This window comes from Poecilia reticulata, linkage group LG13 (assembly GCF_000633615.1).
Source record: "Poecilia reticulata strain Guanapo linkage group LG13, Guppy_female_1.0+MT, whole genome shotgun sequence".
In the NCBI taxonomy this organism is placed as follows: Eukaryota; Metazoa; Chordata; class Actinopteri; order Cyprinodontiformes; family Poeciliidae; genus Poecilia; species Poecilia reticulata.
The window spans coordinates 4,277,166-4,293,538 of NC_024343.1; the positions used below are offsets into that span (position 1 = coordinate 4,277,166).

Genomic DNA, 16,373 nt, shown 5'->3' on the forward strand with positions numbered 1-16,373 from the left:
CACACTGTATCAGCCCTTTTTTAAAAAATAAAAATAAATAAAAACATATTCACAAATGTTAACAAGTACAGAAATAAACAATGCATTTGAAAACTGTATGCCACACTATGCTGCAAAGTCTATATGTACCATTAAAGTGTTAGAGTTGGGATTTTTGGAGTGCTGTTCCTGTGTATAAGTGACCTTTTTGTGCTTTACAAGTTTTTTTTGTTTTTTTTTATGTGAGTATTGGACATATTGTCCGGTTGTGATTCAGTATAATATGTACTTATACACATACTATTTTGATCTTTTGATTTATTACATTGCACTCCATAACTTATTGTATATATCAAAATAACCCTGTTTGTCGGAAATAAATTTCACTGTATTTACTAAGTGTGTTTTCGCAGTGTTTGCGTCTGTCGGTAACAAAAGTTATGTCTACGCAGGCGTGTGCAAATGTTTTTGTGTAACAACTCAGGAACTGTTATGAAACGTCTGCTGTTCATTTGATATTAATGTTACATGTTGTTATTTTGTTACTATTAAATACATTTCAACTGCACAAGTAAATGGGTGTCATTTTGTGAATGATTTATTAGATCTGGTAGAGAACGTAGTTTGGTAAAAGCGTTTGCTCCAGAGCGTAGTTTGGTAAAAGTGTTTGCTCCAGAGAGGGAATCTATTGCGAAAATTATTTATGGAGGAAGGATTTTTTTTTTTTTAGGAACCAAAGTTTTGGCTGATAAAATTACTCCTTTTCTGCATTTTTTTTAAAAAAATTGCAAACACAAATGTATGTGTTTAAGTAAGCTTTTATGTGATAAAACAAGATAACATCAGAAAAAAAACATTCAGCAGGAAAGGTCTTCACCCTTGGCTCTTTCAACTATAAGTATCACTGGGTTGACTTAGCCTGAAACTGATCTCAATCTAACAACGCTCCAGTTCCTACTTCAAAAGCTATTGGAATTTGGTAATCGTATTCAGTGGCCAGTCTAACTACAATTAAAAAATACAAGCTAGATTTACATTAAAATTCTGTTGAAATATACTCACAAAAATAAGTTTTGTGAGCAAAATTCTCAGATGTGCATATAAGTAGTTTTTATTTCAGCTCTAATAAAGTTTGGGTATTATTTTATTTCACTTTGTTCTATATATTTCTTGCTAAGACATAAATACCATTGTCAAGAACAACCTCTCTGTATTATGGCAGCCATATTGACTGTATTGAGGTAGGGGCTGGTGAGAAACCTAAAATTGATTCGATTTCCAGGAACTGCTTAATCAAGCTTCAAACTCGGAAATGTCAACTTTTGAATAAAAATTGTTGACGTATAAATAAGCTACATCCTTAAACAAATAAAACCGAGCCAAATGATGTAGCGCTTCTTTCTTTTTCTTTTTTTTTTTACATCAGATAGCACTGCGTATTAAAAAGTGCTATTTTAAAATATCTGCAAAATGGTGACATTGACTTCAGTCACCAATAAATTAGCAGTAGCTGAACAGTCATTTCATTTCTATAATTAATGATGTTCAACTAATGAAAAACCGGGATACAGTTTATTAGAAACTAAAAATATTGCGTTTTCTAATATCAGTCGAGATACAGCTTGTGGTGTTTGAGTTTTAAAGGTCTACCACTGCATTTGCTTCTTTCCGGTTTTATTTTGAAAACCTCTACCCGGAAGTAGTCGACGCAACGCAAGTAGCATGAGCTAACGTTACATCTTACTCGTTTGACAACATCCTCTGTCTTATCTGTCAGACCACAAACATGTAAGAGTAAATTACGCCGCGATAACCGAGTCCACCTTAGACTGTTTGTTGAAGGCAGTTAAATGGTTGCAGTGAGTCCGACGTAGAAGACAAAAAACGGAAACGGCTAATTTGCTAACACATATTCATGTGCGTTCTGCTTTTACCGTCATATTGCTAGTTTGTCGTCAGTATGGACCTGTAGCCAAAGTAGACTTTTCTTTTTGTACAATATTTCTTCGTTTCTTCACGACTAAGTGCTTTATTCGGGCTCAAAAGGGGAAGTGAGCTCGTACACCCTACAGGCCTTCATGTGTGTTTGTTTTCTGCTTCGAAACATCGTTGAAAAACGGGGTCCTTTTGGTTCAGCCTGCTAACAAGTCCCTGCGCTGCGATAACAGCTACTTTAATGAGATAAGAGTTGGAGCATCCCGGTCGTTATAATGAGTTTCTTTAGTTTTGGACAAAGTGCAGAAATCGATGTAGTCCTCAATGACGCCGAAACGAGAAAAAAGGTTGAACACAAGACCGAGGATGGGAAGAAAGACAAATACTTTCTTTTCTACGACGGGGAGACAGTCAGTGGAAAGGTGAATGTGACGCTGAAGAACCCCGGGAAGAGGCTGGAGCATCACGGCATCAAAATCGAATTTGTCGGCCAAATAGGTGGGTGGGGAAGTATTAGTCATATAATGCAACAAATGATCACAAACATGTTATTCCTTTGATCCGGAATTTAAACATTATTCTCCATAAAGCACCGGGTGTACTTCATAAGAATATTTGTGAAATGCAAAGATTTGTAGTTTAGGAAAGCTTGTCTATTGCAATAGAATGTTGTTGTTTTTTCTTTTACTAGAAAAGCATATCCAGTGTCAATTTTAGGGAGTTTTTTTTGTCCAGATATTTCTTTACATTACAATCTCAAGCTTCAATTCGATGTATTCTGGTTTTATTTGATTTACCAGCTTTGTTTTGCATCTGTGAGCTTTCTAAATCAACCCAGTGAAATATTGTTGAATTCTTTCAAAAATTGTTCAAGCTCTGACAGATTAGTTAGACAGCATCAATTTTAAAGTTTCAAGGTGACAGATTATAATCTGGATTTAGGTGGTTTAATTACTCTAAACCACAATTCAGTTATTCAGAGTAATTATTCTAAACCACTTAATTGCAGCCCTGTTTGTATATTTAGGATCACTGTCCTGAAAGGTCAACCTCCTCTCTAGTCTCACCTATTTGTGAGCCTCTAACCAGTTTTTTAAATATATTTTTACTTGGAGTTACCTTGTAGTTAACTCCATCTATTGTCTCTCTGACCAGCTCCACGGAAGAAAAGCATCTATAGAACACAGCGTTATCACCACTTCATTGCATAGTTTATATTTAGCGTGATGTGCTGTGTTAGTTTTCCATGACACATAGTGTTTTGTATATTGGCCAAAAAGTTCAATTTTGGTCTCGTCAGAACCAGAGCACAGTCTCAGTGCGGATGCCGAGCCTACTGCATCGTTACTAGTAAACTTAAAGTAGTAACGATGGAGCCAGTTTAAGGACTTCAAAACTGGAGTAATGTTCTCTATCTTCCTGGTTTTGGTGATATTAGTCCATTAATCCTGGATAGAGGGGATAGAAGGCTGACTTTGTAACTATCTTTATGTGACTCTGAATGTTCAGATCTGAGTCACTATTGTTCTCCTTCCCCTGCTTGACACTTTAGGTGGACGCTCATGTGCTGACAGGTACTTGCAGTTGTACCACTCTCTGTACATGTTTAGATATTTGAACAGTTCTTTACAAGATAAAATGTTGTTTTGCAACCAAAATCTTTGGTCATCATGATGCAGTTTGTTCACTAATGTTCTTCATCAAACAAATAATGACTTCACAGAACAACTGGATTTATACTGAGACCAAATTACACATAAACACTATTTACAAATTAGGAACTTCCGAAGGCATTTAGTGCATTCAATTTAGTGCCATCTTAAAGTGCAAATCAAACTCAGATTTTCATGTGTTAACAATTTTACAGTTGTCCACTACGATTTCCATGAAATTTACAGAAGTTTGTGGTTGCAATCTGGAAAAGTGTTAGTGCAGTGGTGTCCAAATCTTTTGTCTTGGGGGGCCAAAACAAGAAGTTAAACTTACTGTGTCCCACAAAATTCATAAAATAAAAAATGCTACATTTTTTTGTTTTGGAGGTTTTTGTAACTTTTTATCTGCTCAACACTAAATTAATTTTTAAAATAAAATCTGTATATAATTGGCAATCCAAAACAGAAAAGTCCTGTTGGGCTGTTGCCTTATTTAAAAAAGAACCACACACACAATTTCCACATTTTTGAGTCATTAATTGCTTTTTATTTTGTTGGCTACATTTTTAACCATTTTTGACTTGAGGTAAGGGCGGGGGAACCAAATTATGTCAAGGGTCACAAATGGGCCCTGTGCCAAACTTTAGACACCGCTGTCTTAGGGGTTTGACTACCTTTTGAAATGGACTGTATAAACATAAAATATAACAAATGCATTAAAAAAAAGCTGTTATTCTTAAGGCTCCCAGTTGAACTGAAGTAAGGTTGCAGCCTAAATGTGAAACTGGAAAGTAGTGCATGGAGGCGGATAGTGATTATTTCTGGGGTTTGTCCTACATATTGTGGTGCAAAACACCTGAGTGGTGCTTCATCGAGCAAACAAGTTGATGTGAGTTACATCTCAGTTGGGAGGCTTGTCCCAAATCTCCAGGCGGAAATCAACAACAAAGTGTTCAATGCCTTCCAAACTGAACGTATCAGAGGATCATGGCTGCAAGGAAACAGAAAGACCTGGGCTGACGTGATCCTCCTCATGCTATGGATAACACTGCTGTAGTTGTATGAATATTTAGTAGTAAAATAAAGTGTATTCTTTTAATATTTTCAGTGAAAGAGACAGGGATGTTTGTCTTTGTGCCAATAAATTGATAGTAATGTACCAAAAATACTTGGACGTAATGTAATTTAAGCTCGGTTTAATTGTATTTGAGATTTGGGCATTTTATTATTATTATTATTATTAAATTCTTCACCCTCCAAAGAAATCTTAGTTTTAGCTTCAAATCCATTTCTCATATATTCTGTACAAAATAAAGTCCCAAGTAGTTTCGTTTTCAGCTGAGTAAATATGACTTACTTGTATTTAAATACAAGTTTTGTTTACTGTATTCCAAAATGTTTACATTTTTTAAAATAAAAATTAAAGCTAGAGTTGTCAAAGTTTCTTTAGACAAAATGAATTAATGATCAATTCAAACTTGTATGTAATCATGTTCCACATTATCATTAAATAACAAGTAGTTTAAAAAAAAAGCATTCAAGTGCAGGGTAACGTACGGGCTTTCATAGAAATGTTTATATTTTTAATGTAATTTTGTGTAGATTGCCTTGTTTTTAAAATATATATTTTTAACGTCACCTTTCTCTCCCGACGTTTGCCCAGAGCTGTATTACGACAGAGGAAACCATCATGAATTTGTTTCCCTGGTGAAGGATCTTGCGAGACCCGGTGAAATAACCCAGTCGCAGACCTTCGACTTTGAGTTCACACACGTGGAGAAACCCTACGAGTCTTACACAGGCCAGAACGTCAAGCTAAGGTGCGTATGATCATTCACTCTGCTGCTTTACAGGTACAGAGAATGTAAAGGGCTATATTTTAACCTGCTTGGCATACAGCACCGAGTTCAACGTTTAACCGACGACGTTGTCTTTATGCCACATTTACAGACTGCATGTAAAAATCTGTTAACGTTTTCAGGTACTTCCTTCGCGCCACGGTGATAAGAAGATTAAATGATATAAGTAAAGAGATGGACATTGTGGTCCACACACTGAGCACCTACCCTGAACTCAACTCCTCCATCAAGATGGAAGTTGGAATCGAAGACTGCCTCCATATTGAGTTTGAGTACAACAAATCTAAGTAAGACATGTTGAGATTATAAACTACTGCAAGGCCTATAATTAGCCATGGACAGTTATGGATGATTTTATGCGACAAGCAAAAGAAAAGCTGATGTTTGTTCTAAAAAGAAATCTTCACCCATTGAATATTTAAATGTTATTGCTTACTGATTACAGGCATATTTAAAAAAAAAAAATAATAAAATAATTTTGTAGCATTGCTTGATTATGGGAAAAAATAAGTTGGCTCTCAAACGTGAACAGCATTACTTTTTTTTTACAGCTGAATGTTGTTGAAAATCTTCATGTGAATAAGAAAATATGAGCTAACAAATCAACAAGGCATATCAAAACAGAGAGGATGCAAGCTAGCATTAGCTCTTGCTAACCCCACCCAGCGTAAAGATCCTCAGAAGAGCAGGATGTGCTCGCTTCAAAAGTCTTTTTCCTGGAGACTTTTGAAGCGATGGTTGAATATGAAATATAATGCTTTTAAGCGAGTTGCTGATAGGAAGTTAAACCAAGGAAAAAACTGTCAAAACCAACAACAATAACAACAAAAATGGTTGGAAATATTTTATCTGCTTGTATCAATCAATTCAAATTTTATTTGTATAGCACTTTTCAGCAGCAAGGCATTTCAAGGTGCTTTACATATTAAAAAATAAATAAATAAAAACAGCATGTGACATTGAATAAACAGTAAGAAAGAGATTTAAGAAAAAAACAAAGATCAAAAAAAGATAAAAACATACTTTTGTTATGGAATTTAAGCGCCTGTTGTCGCCGGACTCTGCCGTCCGTTTAGCACGAGTTTTATCCAGGCCCTGTCACCTAACAGGACAAGGTCTCCAACCTTGCAGCACCGGGCTCCGTCCACCTGTCACGCAAATTTTTGCGCTAGGACTTCGCCGTCCTACACGGATTTTTTGTGCACTATTTTTTTACCTGTTAGTCTAGAATTTACAGGGTTTTTCTGTGCGCACAGTGACCCTCAGTCACTGGCCACTTTTACATCATTAGAAATAAATACAAATAAATTAATAGATAAAAAGTAAAGATAAAAACATCAAAGACATCAAAACCCACACTCTAACCCTAATTTAGCCATAAGCAACTCTAAACAGGTGGGTTTTAAGTTGAGATTTAAAGGCACCCAGTGTTTCAGCTGTTTTACAGTTTTCTGGAAGTTTGTTCCAAATTTGTGGTGCATAGAAGCTGAATGCTGCTTCTCCTCATTTGGTTCTGGTTCTGGGGATGCAGAGCAGACCAGAACCAGAAGATCTGAGGCATCTAGACGGTTGGTACAGCAATAACAGATCTTTAATGTATTGTGGTGCTAAACCGTTGAGTGACCGTACAGATTGTAGTGCTAGAGCAGAGCATACTTCTGATTTCAAAGCCTAGACGTAAAACAATAAACTTTTACCATAAAGCATATAAACAGTTGAAAAACAACTTTTTTTTCCCTGTTTGTTAATCCTCATAGGTAAAAAAAAAAACAATCCACAGGTAAAAAAAACAGGGTTGTTCATGTATCAGCTTAAAAGCTCTTTGACCAAAAATAAAACTAAAATAAGTTTATTTTATTATTGAAGTAAATATTTTCTTTTTCGGTTTCTATCTTTTGTTTTGTGACAGATACCATCTGAAGGATGTGATTGTGGGCAAAATCTATTTCCTCCTGGTGAGGATTAAAATAAAACACATGGAGATCGACATCATCAAACGCGAGACGACCGGCACCGGCCCAAGCGTCTACCACGAAAACGACACGATCGCAAAGTACGAGATCATGGACGGAGCGCCGGTTAGAGGTGAGCGTCTTTCATTTAGCATTACAGCTCGTAACGAGCAAAAAAAAAAAAAAAGTGTTTAAATGTGGTTCATCTTTCAGGTGAATCTATTCCTATCCGATTATTTCTGGCCGGTTATGATCTGACTCCGACCATGCGAGACATCAACAAGAAGTTCTCCGTGCGCTACTACCTGAATCTGGTATTGATCGATGAAGAGGAGAGACGCTACTTTAAACAACAGGTATGGAAAAACAAAAGTGAAGGGCCTCGGTTTAAATTTTTTAAATAAAATTAAACTCAAGTTATATAAAGGCAAAAAAAAAAAAAAAGGAAGTACCAGATCACCAACACACTGAGCTCACAGTAGTTCTCTTTTGGTGATGCGTACTATGCATTTATTTCCCATGGAGCTTAAAATAAAGAAACACTGACCTTAACAATCCAGCTTGTTCTGCCACTCGGACACAGATTGAATTCTAAAATTGATCTCCACACAGTCCATTAACTTTTCAACTCGCGTCAACTAAAGCGAGTCTTTCATTCAAACGGATCGATACGAACTGCCGGTTCGCTGTAGCGCTCGCACGCCCCTGTTACGGTCTGCAGGCGCAACAACAACAGAGCCTGATGGAACAGTTTAAGTGCTACATTGGAGGCTGATTAGTTGTTTTAAAAGGCGGACCTGCTGCAGGGATCAGGAGGGCGAGGTCGCCGTTTGGGATAAACATGCTAAATTCACGGCAAAGATACCAAGCGTTTTTTGGTCTAATTTCTAGTGCAAATATCTATGTACATTCAAACTAACTCATAAGTACCGTATTTTCCGCACTATAAGTCGCACCTAAAAACCTTCAATTTCCTCAAAAGCCGACAGTGCGCCTTATAATCCGGTGTGCCTTATATATGGACCAATATTGAGCCACAACAGGTCTAGCAACTACAGTAAGCAGCCGCCAACTTCATTTTCACCCGTAGAAGAAGAAGCGCGCAGTGCATGCTGGGATAGTTGTCAGAAGGCTGGTTTGTTAATAAAGTTTGACTGACCTATCTACCTACCGACCGTCTAAAATCAGGTCGTCTGCAGGTCATTTAGCACCACGTTCTTCACGAACATGCTGTGCGTGAACGGACCATCGTCCGGCCACGCCCCGGCCTAGTTGCGGAAGGCTCTCCTCGCCGACCGGAGTTGGACTGTTTTGTTGACATTCTCCATGTCAATAAAGTGGCTTTAGAAATTCATGCGGGGTGCTTCGGGGGATGCTTCGACTAGGGTTACCAAGGGACCAGCCCCTATACATTTAAAACCGGGGGGCGGGGGAAGAGAGACAGAGACTGTGGCGGCAGCGTGTCGGTTGGTCTGTGTTACCCAGAAAGCAGTTGGGCACAATATCGCAACACCAACACCGTGAGTGAAACAACGACTGGGGCAGCCTACTATATAAAGTACTTGGGGACCATTTCGTTATTATTACACATCCATATTTCTAGACTACGGAACGTTTAATTTTAAGGGACTAACTGTAGCGTCTATTCTATGCGCCTTATGATGTGGTGCGCCTTATATATGAAAAAAGTTTTAAAATAGGCCATTCATTGAAGGTGCGCCTTATAATCCGGTGCGCCTTATAGTTCGGAAAATACAGTAAGCTTGTTTTTTGTTTTGTTTTTTCAGTTGGTGCATGAAATCATGGTTTGGAAACTAACATTTTGAATTCCGTTTTTCTTCTCATTTTAAATTAGTTTGAGCCAAAATGTTTAAGAAATCTGTGTAAAAAGAGGCACTTCTATCGTCTTTTACACTTTTTTTGTTAACATGAGAATCTAGTCAGGCTGAAACCTCATTTTAATGTCGACCTTCACAGAAGTGCGTTAATTTCAGAGTTTTAGATTAGTAAATGACCAGATTATGTTAAAGCAGATTTTGTTTTTAGTGAATAATTCCTTAATATGTATGAAAAAGTACTAGTTTCACCGTGAGATTATTTCACTCACGACGAAGGAAAAATAAATGTCTTATTAGTGAAATAATCTGCTGCTGGAACTAGAACTTTTTCATCTATATTAAGGAATTATTATTTCCAGTGTAATAAGATATTTGCTCCACAAACTACACCAAAAATGCTTGGTAAGATTTTGTTTTTGCTGTGCCGGAGGATAGAAAATGATTTTATTTCCTTTTTTTTCTCGTACCATTGTTTATTTGTTCTACTAATCCATCAATTCTTCCATGCACTTCTTTCATCTTTTGACCAATCCATCCGTCCGTCCAATCCATCCGTCCGTCCAATCCATCCATCCATCCATCCATCCATCCATCCATCCATCCATCCATCCATCCATCCATCCATCCGTCCATCCGTCCATTCGTCCGTCTGTTAATCCCTAATCCCTTCTGTGGTGTGTTGATTTGTTTACCCATCCAGAGTTGTGCTCCTGTTCCATTTGAAATCTGTGCCATTATTTATAGGTGAAACTTTAGATTTGAGAAGCGAGTCTGGACTACTTCAAAAGTAAAACGTACAGGAACGATGTTAGACCACAACACGTCGATACGGCACGGCTACTGCATGTTGCTGTCGCAGCTCCGCGCTCTCTTTTTCTCTCTCTCTCTTTCTCTCTCTGTCTGCGGCTTTTAGTGGACATTCCCGTGCAGTCTTTGCTGAGGAAGCTCCGGCTCTTAAATCACGGCCGCCAGCGTTCTGATGCATAATGCATGAAACTGCATCACAATAAAGGTTAGCCGTCTCTCTGTGGGTCAGGGGAAAATGTGGCCAGGAAAGTAAAGCGGGGATATTCCCAATGAAATCTCAGTTTTTTAATGTGCTTTTATTACAGTCCTTTTTTGTTGTTGTTTGTTGTTGTGTTTCCCAGCTCTAGAAACATGCCATTTTGGCTGCCGACAGAGCAGCGATGGCTGTTAATCTGTGTGCTTCTGATGGTTTTTTTTAGATTCCATATGAAAACTAATCTCCTGGTGTGTTAAGTGTTGCAGTTCATTTATGCAGCCCTGAGTCCAAAACATGGGTCTGCAACCTTTACTATCAAAAGAGGCATTTCTGAACCCAATCCATTGAAGTTAAACCATTTTAGAGCCACAAATATTATGTGGTGTGACATATTATTTTTTTCATAAATATCTACTACAGGAAGATTTAAAAAAAGTGATTTTATTCCTATTTTTAGGTTTGAAAAATAGAAAACTCTTAAAGATGACTGTAATATTTCCTTATATGGGATGTTGATATTTGCACATAGTTTTCTGCGTATTATTAATAGATAGATCTACATAAAAATGGCAGGTACATTCCAGTTGTGGAAATTTAATGAATTAAATGCAGTTCCAAAGAGCCACAGGTTACTGACCCCTGGTTCAGATCATGGGAATTGGACCAAACAGATGTTGAACTTCTTTTGACTAAAGTAAAATGCCATAATTTTTCAAAAATAAAACTGTGGCCGTTCATGTTTTACCACTGTGTTGCACTGTAACCAGATAAATTAAGTACTTTCTATTCCTGCAACCTACAGTGCTACATATAACAATATCAGATTTCAGAGCATTAGCTCACACCTTGACAAAGATGGATCTGGATCTGGATGTTCTCTATAACTCAGTCTGGAGTTATAAAAAAAGACCTGGGTTCTGTCGCAGAACATGCTCTTTACTCACGTAGACTTGCTGTTTATTTTGGAACAAAAATACTAAATGAAATTACATAAAATGTTCAAAGCTGGTTTGGAAAAATGAGACAAAAATGTATCATTAATTGTCGATTTAATGCTGTGTTAGATTAAAATGAGTGCCATCAATTATCTAATAACATCCCGCTTAAGCTTCTCTTTAGTGTTGTAGTTTGCCCTCCATCCAGAAGAGGGTGCCACTAGTCATCATTAAGCTGAGCCAGTTAATACAGGAGTAAAGATGGCGGTGCCATACCAGAACGGGAAAGAGAAACGGTTCAGAGTCCGGTGTGGGATGCAGAATGCTCTTTATATGGTTCTGTTTTGAAATATAAACACCCAAGAAGCTAAAGTTTCTCCTTAGTAGCACGGATTAGTGTCGACTTCTCAACAATTACTTCTGTGCTTTCGAAGGCGAAAATGTGAGGACAGAAAAGCAGAGGACTAAGAAAAATTGTAACTTGATGGAGGGGAAAAAAAACCTGATTCTTATAAGTATGGCTGCCTTTTGTTGAAAGCTGCTGTTGTTAATACCTTCCTTCAAGAGTAACTGCAGACTGTATGAACAAATCTGTTCATGGGGGATTGTGTTTCATGCATTTTATTTTTTCATCTTCTATTTTTATTTATTTGTATTTTGAACACAATAGAAGTATAAAATCACACATGAACAAGAAATTCAAAGGACATATTTTTGTACCACAATAATCTTAACATGCTTGAAAAGGAGTAGGTAGAAGTAAAAACTTGTCTTTTATATTCAGCATCGTATATTTATGAAATACCTATATTTCATAAATACTATATTTATTTAATAATACACATTATTAAAAAAAGTTTAATGTGAGAAAACTCAAATTTTCTGTTTCATTCAGTATTATTTATTATAGCTGATAAAATAATAGAATTTAATAATGATTTTTTTTTTTCTCCATGCAGCTTTATATGAAAAACGTAGTCTGTACAGACTGTGAATAATCTACTGAAGTCTGCTTGTGCAGGGATGCAAAAAGAAGAAGAAGAAGAAAAAAAAGTCACCTTTTGTTATCTCCACCCTAACAGGAAATCACACTGTGGAGAAAAGGAGACGTGGTGAGGAAAAGCATGTCCCATCAGGCCGCCATCGCCTCCCAGAGGTTCGAGGGCTCAGCCGCTTCAGAGAGCGCCCTGGAGCAGGCCGCCAAGGAGGAGAGCGGGTAGCTCCGCCCACCTTCCGCTCGCCGGCAAATCTGCACCGGACGGATGATCACCTGACAACTGTGCAAACATCTGGCGAGGCAGCTGTTTTACTCGTGGCTGTGCTGGTAAAAAAAAAAAAAAAGTGAAAAGGGAGGAAGGAGGGAAGGAAAAAAAACACAACACGATGCACACTAATATCGTGCGTGAACTTTTAAAAAAAAGAAAAGAAAAAAAAACAGTTTGCATGAGGCGTTCAGGGTGGCTTCAGGCTCCTTCCTCACACATGCTTATTATTTTCTGTACAGGAATCAAACTAATCACCTGTCGCAGTGTCTGCTGTGTAAGATCACATAAAATTCCTTTACATTTTTACGCTTTCTTCATTACATTCTAATGCTTTTTGGATATATTGATTTCCCTTTTTCTTTGTCAAATACCAATTTTCTTCCAAGTGAATCTCTGACATTCCATGTTGAATGAATGAATTCCTATAAGGTCTAACAAAGAGAGAGAAAAAAAGAATCGACTTTTGCACTGCTTGATCTTGTTGAACACGTTTTCCTTTCTTTCTTTTTTTTGCACAAAATGCATCAGAAACTGGAACCTCTTGGTCCTGTTTGGGCGAGAGCTTTGAAGTATTATCCCACTTCCTGTTTTTGTTTGTTTTTTTTTAAATCTGTAAATAAGACCAGTCAAACCTGTTAACCTGTTCCAGCTTGTATAGGTTGATTTAACCCGGACACAGAGCTACAGATCGACCTTGTCATGTCCATGTGCTTTTACCTCAGCATTCCAGTGGTGTTTCGGAGAAGTGTTTGTATTAGGGTCCGACTGTACGGAGTCATCTGTATCCTCCTCATTAGAGACTTGAAAGTTGTGCCTATGTGTATTAAGCTAATGAAAATCTTCCTGCCTCTAACATGATTTTAGTCTTTTAACCAGAGAAAAATTACAGTAGAACTATCTATCTTTTGCAAAATGCTTATCGATTATTCCTCATTCTCAAGCGTCCAATAAATTGATGCCAAATGGAAAACTCTTGTGTTTGTCCATAATTGAGTGGATTTATTAATCTGCCACAATTCTGAATGCAAAATGAAAGTAGCATTCAAAGCTTGAGACAACACAAACATTAATTACAGGTTGTAAAAAATACCACTGATGGCCATTGCTTTTAATTTCCGACTACATTCCACTAGTTTTACATTTCTAATACCACTTCTGTACCAGTTTAGACACAACACTTTGCTAACTAGTAGATTGGTGTCCAGCTAGTAGGAACTGAAGTCCTAATGCTAAGCTAAAGTCTATGTAGCACGAAAGTCTAACCCTACGATTCTGCTTGATTCTCATCTACACTCAGTACTTTGTCTAGGCTTTCTCCCACTGAGTTCAATTTGCCTAGTAGAATTTCCACCGGGCCATTCAGCGAAGAGAAAGAGGAATAGTGAACAATGACATCAATTTTTTGGTGCCGTTTCAGAATTGTAGTCTGCCATGGTTCAGTTTGGCAGAGGTAGAAGTGAAACGAAGCCATTTGGTGGAGGATGGCTACGCTTTCTAATATTGAATTAATATTAACAGCAATCTTAAATCTTCGCTGTGAGGGATGGTTGTTTACAGTGCAGGTAGTTTCTGGTAAGTTTCATAGGGTCAAATAGATGCGTTACATCACAGCCAAACTTTAGCAATTGGGTAAAATTTAAAACTCCAACAAAGTTCACACCTCCTGCAAGCAAATAGCCTAAAGTGCAGACCTTTTGCATGAAGTAAAGCGTAGAACAAGGGCATTGTTTTTATCAGGCCAACATAGTCCCGACTAGTAGGCTTTGTGATGAATTATCCTCACTGGCTACTTACTAGTTACACCCATCGACCTGCTTAAGTTGGGAGCATCAGAAATGGGAAAGACGTTGGTTTTAAGTGACTTTGAACTTGGTGTGGTTGTTCGTGGAAGACTGGTCAAAAATTGTAATTGTGCTGTGATTGTCACTTACCCATCTTGAGGGTTTGCCGAGAACATTTAAAGGAGAAAGGAAGTCCAACCTGCACTAGCAAGGTGTACCAGATAGTAAGTTTGCGTTTTTTCTTAAAAATGACAACATAGACTTTTTAATATAAATTGACAATGTGTAAGTAGGTTCCTAAATCTTCACTAGTTAACTAGTTGGGTTTATTTTGTTCAACCGCTTTAATAACGCGGCTAAAATAAGCTTTGACAAGCCCATCCACCAAATCACTGGATTTTAGGGTCTATTTGTCAACCACTTTAATCCAAGTCTAGTAATATGTTAGAGTATACAACATGTTTCGCACTTCTCACCCAATGAAAGCTGAAGTTAAACCCCAGACCCAATAAGGACAAACAGCTACAGACAATGAATGGATGGATAGTTAATGTTAAGGCACTGAATGCCAACTGTCTCACTAGACTTGCGGTAATTGTCATACCGTTGCATTGTGTGCCGCTTCGTCCATCTAGCAGGTCTCTGACGCTGTTGGTAAGCTAGCAGATAAAAGTTGCACTAGTTGGAAAACTCAGCTACTTTGTCTTTTAGAGCTTGTGCAGCAGAGTAGTACAACTAGTGTAACTGGTTAAATGTCTTTGCAAAGCGGTTAGTGAAAATGACGCCTCACATCAAGGGTATAGAATATTTATGCAGCCCGCTTGTCAGGCCCAAGGCCGTGCGGCCGCTGTATGTAGACGGGTGAAGGTGCCTTGTGTTTCTGTTAAACAGATTTGGGGAAGGATTTCCAGACGTACCGCAAACACCACAATGGCGTGTTGGCGTTATCATAGCGTCGGCTGGTATTACTGCTGATCTGCACGCTGACATTCAGGTTATTAAATCTTAATGCAGGGAGACAAAAGGGGCTGCTGGATAATGTAGAGGAGGAGCCGTGCTCCGACAGAACATCGCACCAGAGAGACTTTGCTCCGCTTTGAATTGTCTTGTTAAGAACTGTGCCAAGCCTGATGAGGAGCAGATGTGCCCAAGGACAGGCATTCTTTCAAATGAGATCAGATATTGCCACGCAACAGAAAGTTGCACTATGGCTCTCTCTCTGATCCCCAGCTAAAAACACAATTTTATTAAAATGTACACAAGCTCAGATTTAAAAGAAAAATGCTGCCTCTAAAATAAAAAAACTAACATTTAGCCTCTTTTAAAAAAAATGGCCCTCATACGAAAAGAAATCTGCAGCAAGGTCTCTGGATAAGACTTCTTCCTGTAAGGCACCAGTGCTAACAGTTGCTAACTCTTTTTGAGGAATTCCTATCAGCAAATGTTAGCACTCAGGCAGCGCAAAACATACCTATACTACAAATTACACTAGTTAGTGTCTCTGCCTGAAAAAACAGAAATGCATCTCTTTGCTAAGATAAAGGCAGAATAAGTGTTTCACATTTTCTTAATATAAAATAACCATAAATTCCACAGATGTGTCTCCTTTTTCTCTCTTTAAAAATGCATAACTCACCAAAAAAAAAAAATAAGAAAGAGCCGCCTTCCCTGATGTAATCGCGTTCAACTCGGTGAAGTCGTTACTGCATTTTTCATCATCACTTCCTGTCATGCAAACACCAGTCGCATAATTTAGATCAGCATTGTGCACAATTTTATTTTCACCTTATGAACAACATAAAGTGATTCTTGTATCGGTTGGTAACAAAATTCTAATTTGTGTTTAGCAGCAAGTCAAACGTTTAAGGTTCCTACGCGGTTAGCGTCAAGGCACAATATTTGACCAATCAGAACCTTAATATGCAACTGTCATAAACTTCTGTGCGTAAAGTGTGATGCAACACTAAGTCAGTCAGTAGAATGTTATTTAAAAAAATGTATATTTCAGTAATTTAATTCAAAATACATGCACTCGGTACTCACTGAATTCCACAGCACATCTACATGCTAAGGTTGTCAAAGTCAAGCTAGCATAACTGACCTCCCTATTTTTTTATTAAAACTTTTCTTGACCTGGCAAATGTGATACTTTTGGACCTTATCTATCCGTCATA

At 37.8% G+C, this 16,373-nt stretch overlaps 1 protein-coding gene across 1 annotated transcript; it reads left to right on the forward strand.

Annotated features, from left to right (window-relative positions):
• The first annotated feature begins 1,656 nt into the window (after positions 1–1,656).
• LOC103474205 (vacuolar protein sorting-associated protein 26B-like) lies at positions 1,657–13,388 on the forward strand. The gene is made up of 6 exons (XM_008425007.2): positions 1,657–2,412; positions 5,230–5,386; positions 5,548–5,712; positions 7,335–7,510; positions 7,591–7,733; positions 12,236–13,388. The coding sequence occupies exons 1-6, from the start codon at positions 2,190–2,192 to the stop codon at positions 12,371–12,373; spliced, it is 1,002 nt and encodes a 333-aa protein (XP_008423229.1). The 5' UTR covers positions 1,657–2,189; the 3' UTR covers positions 12,374–13,388.
• The last annotated feature ends 2,985 nt before the right edge of the window (positions 13,389–16,373 follow it).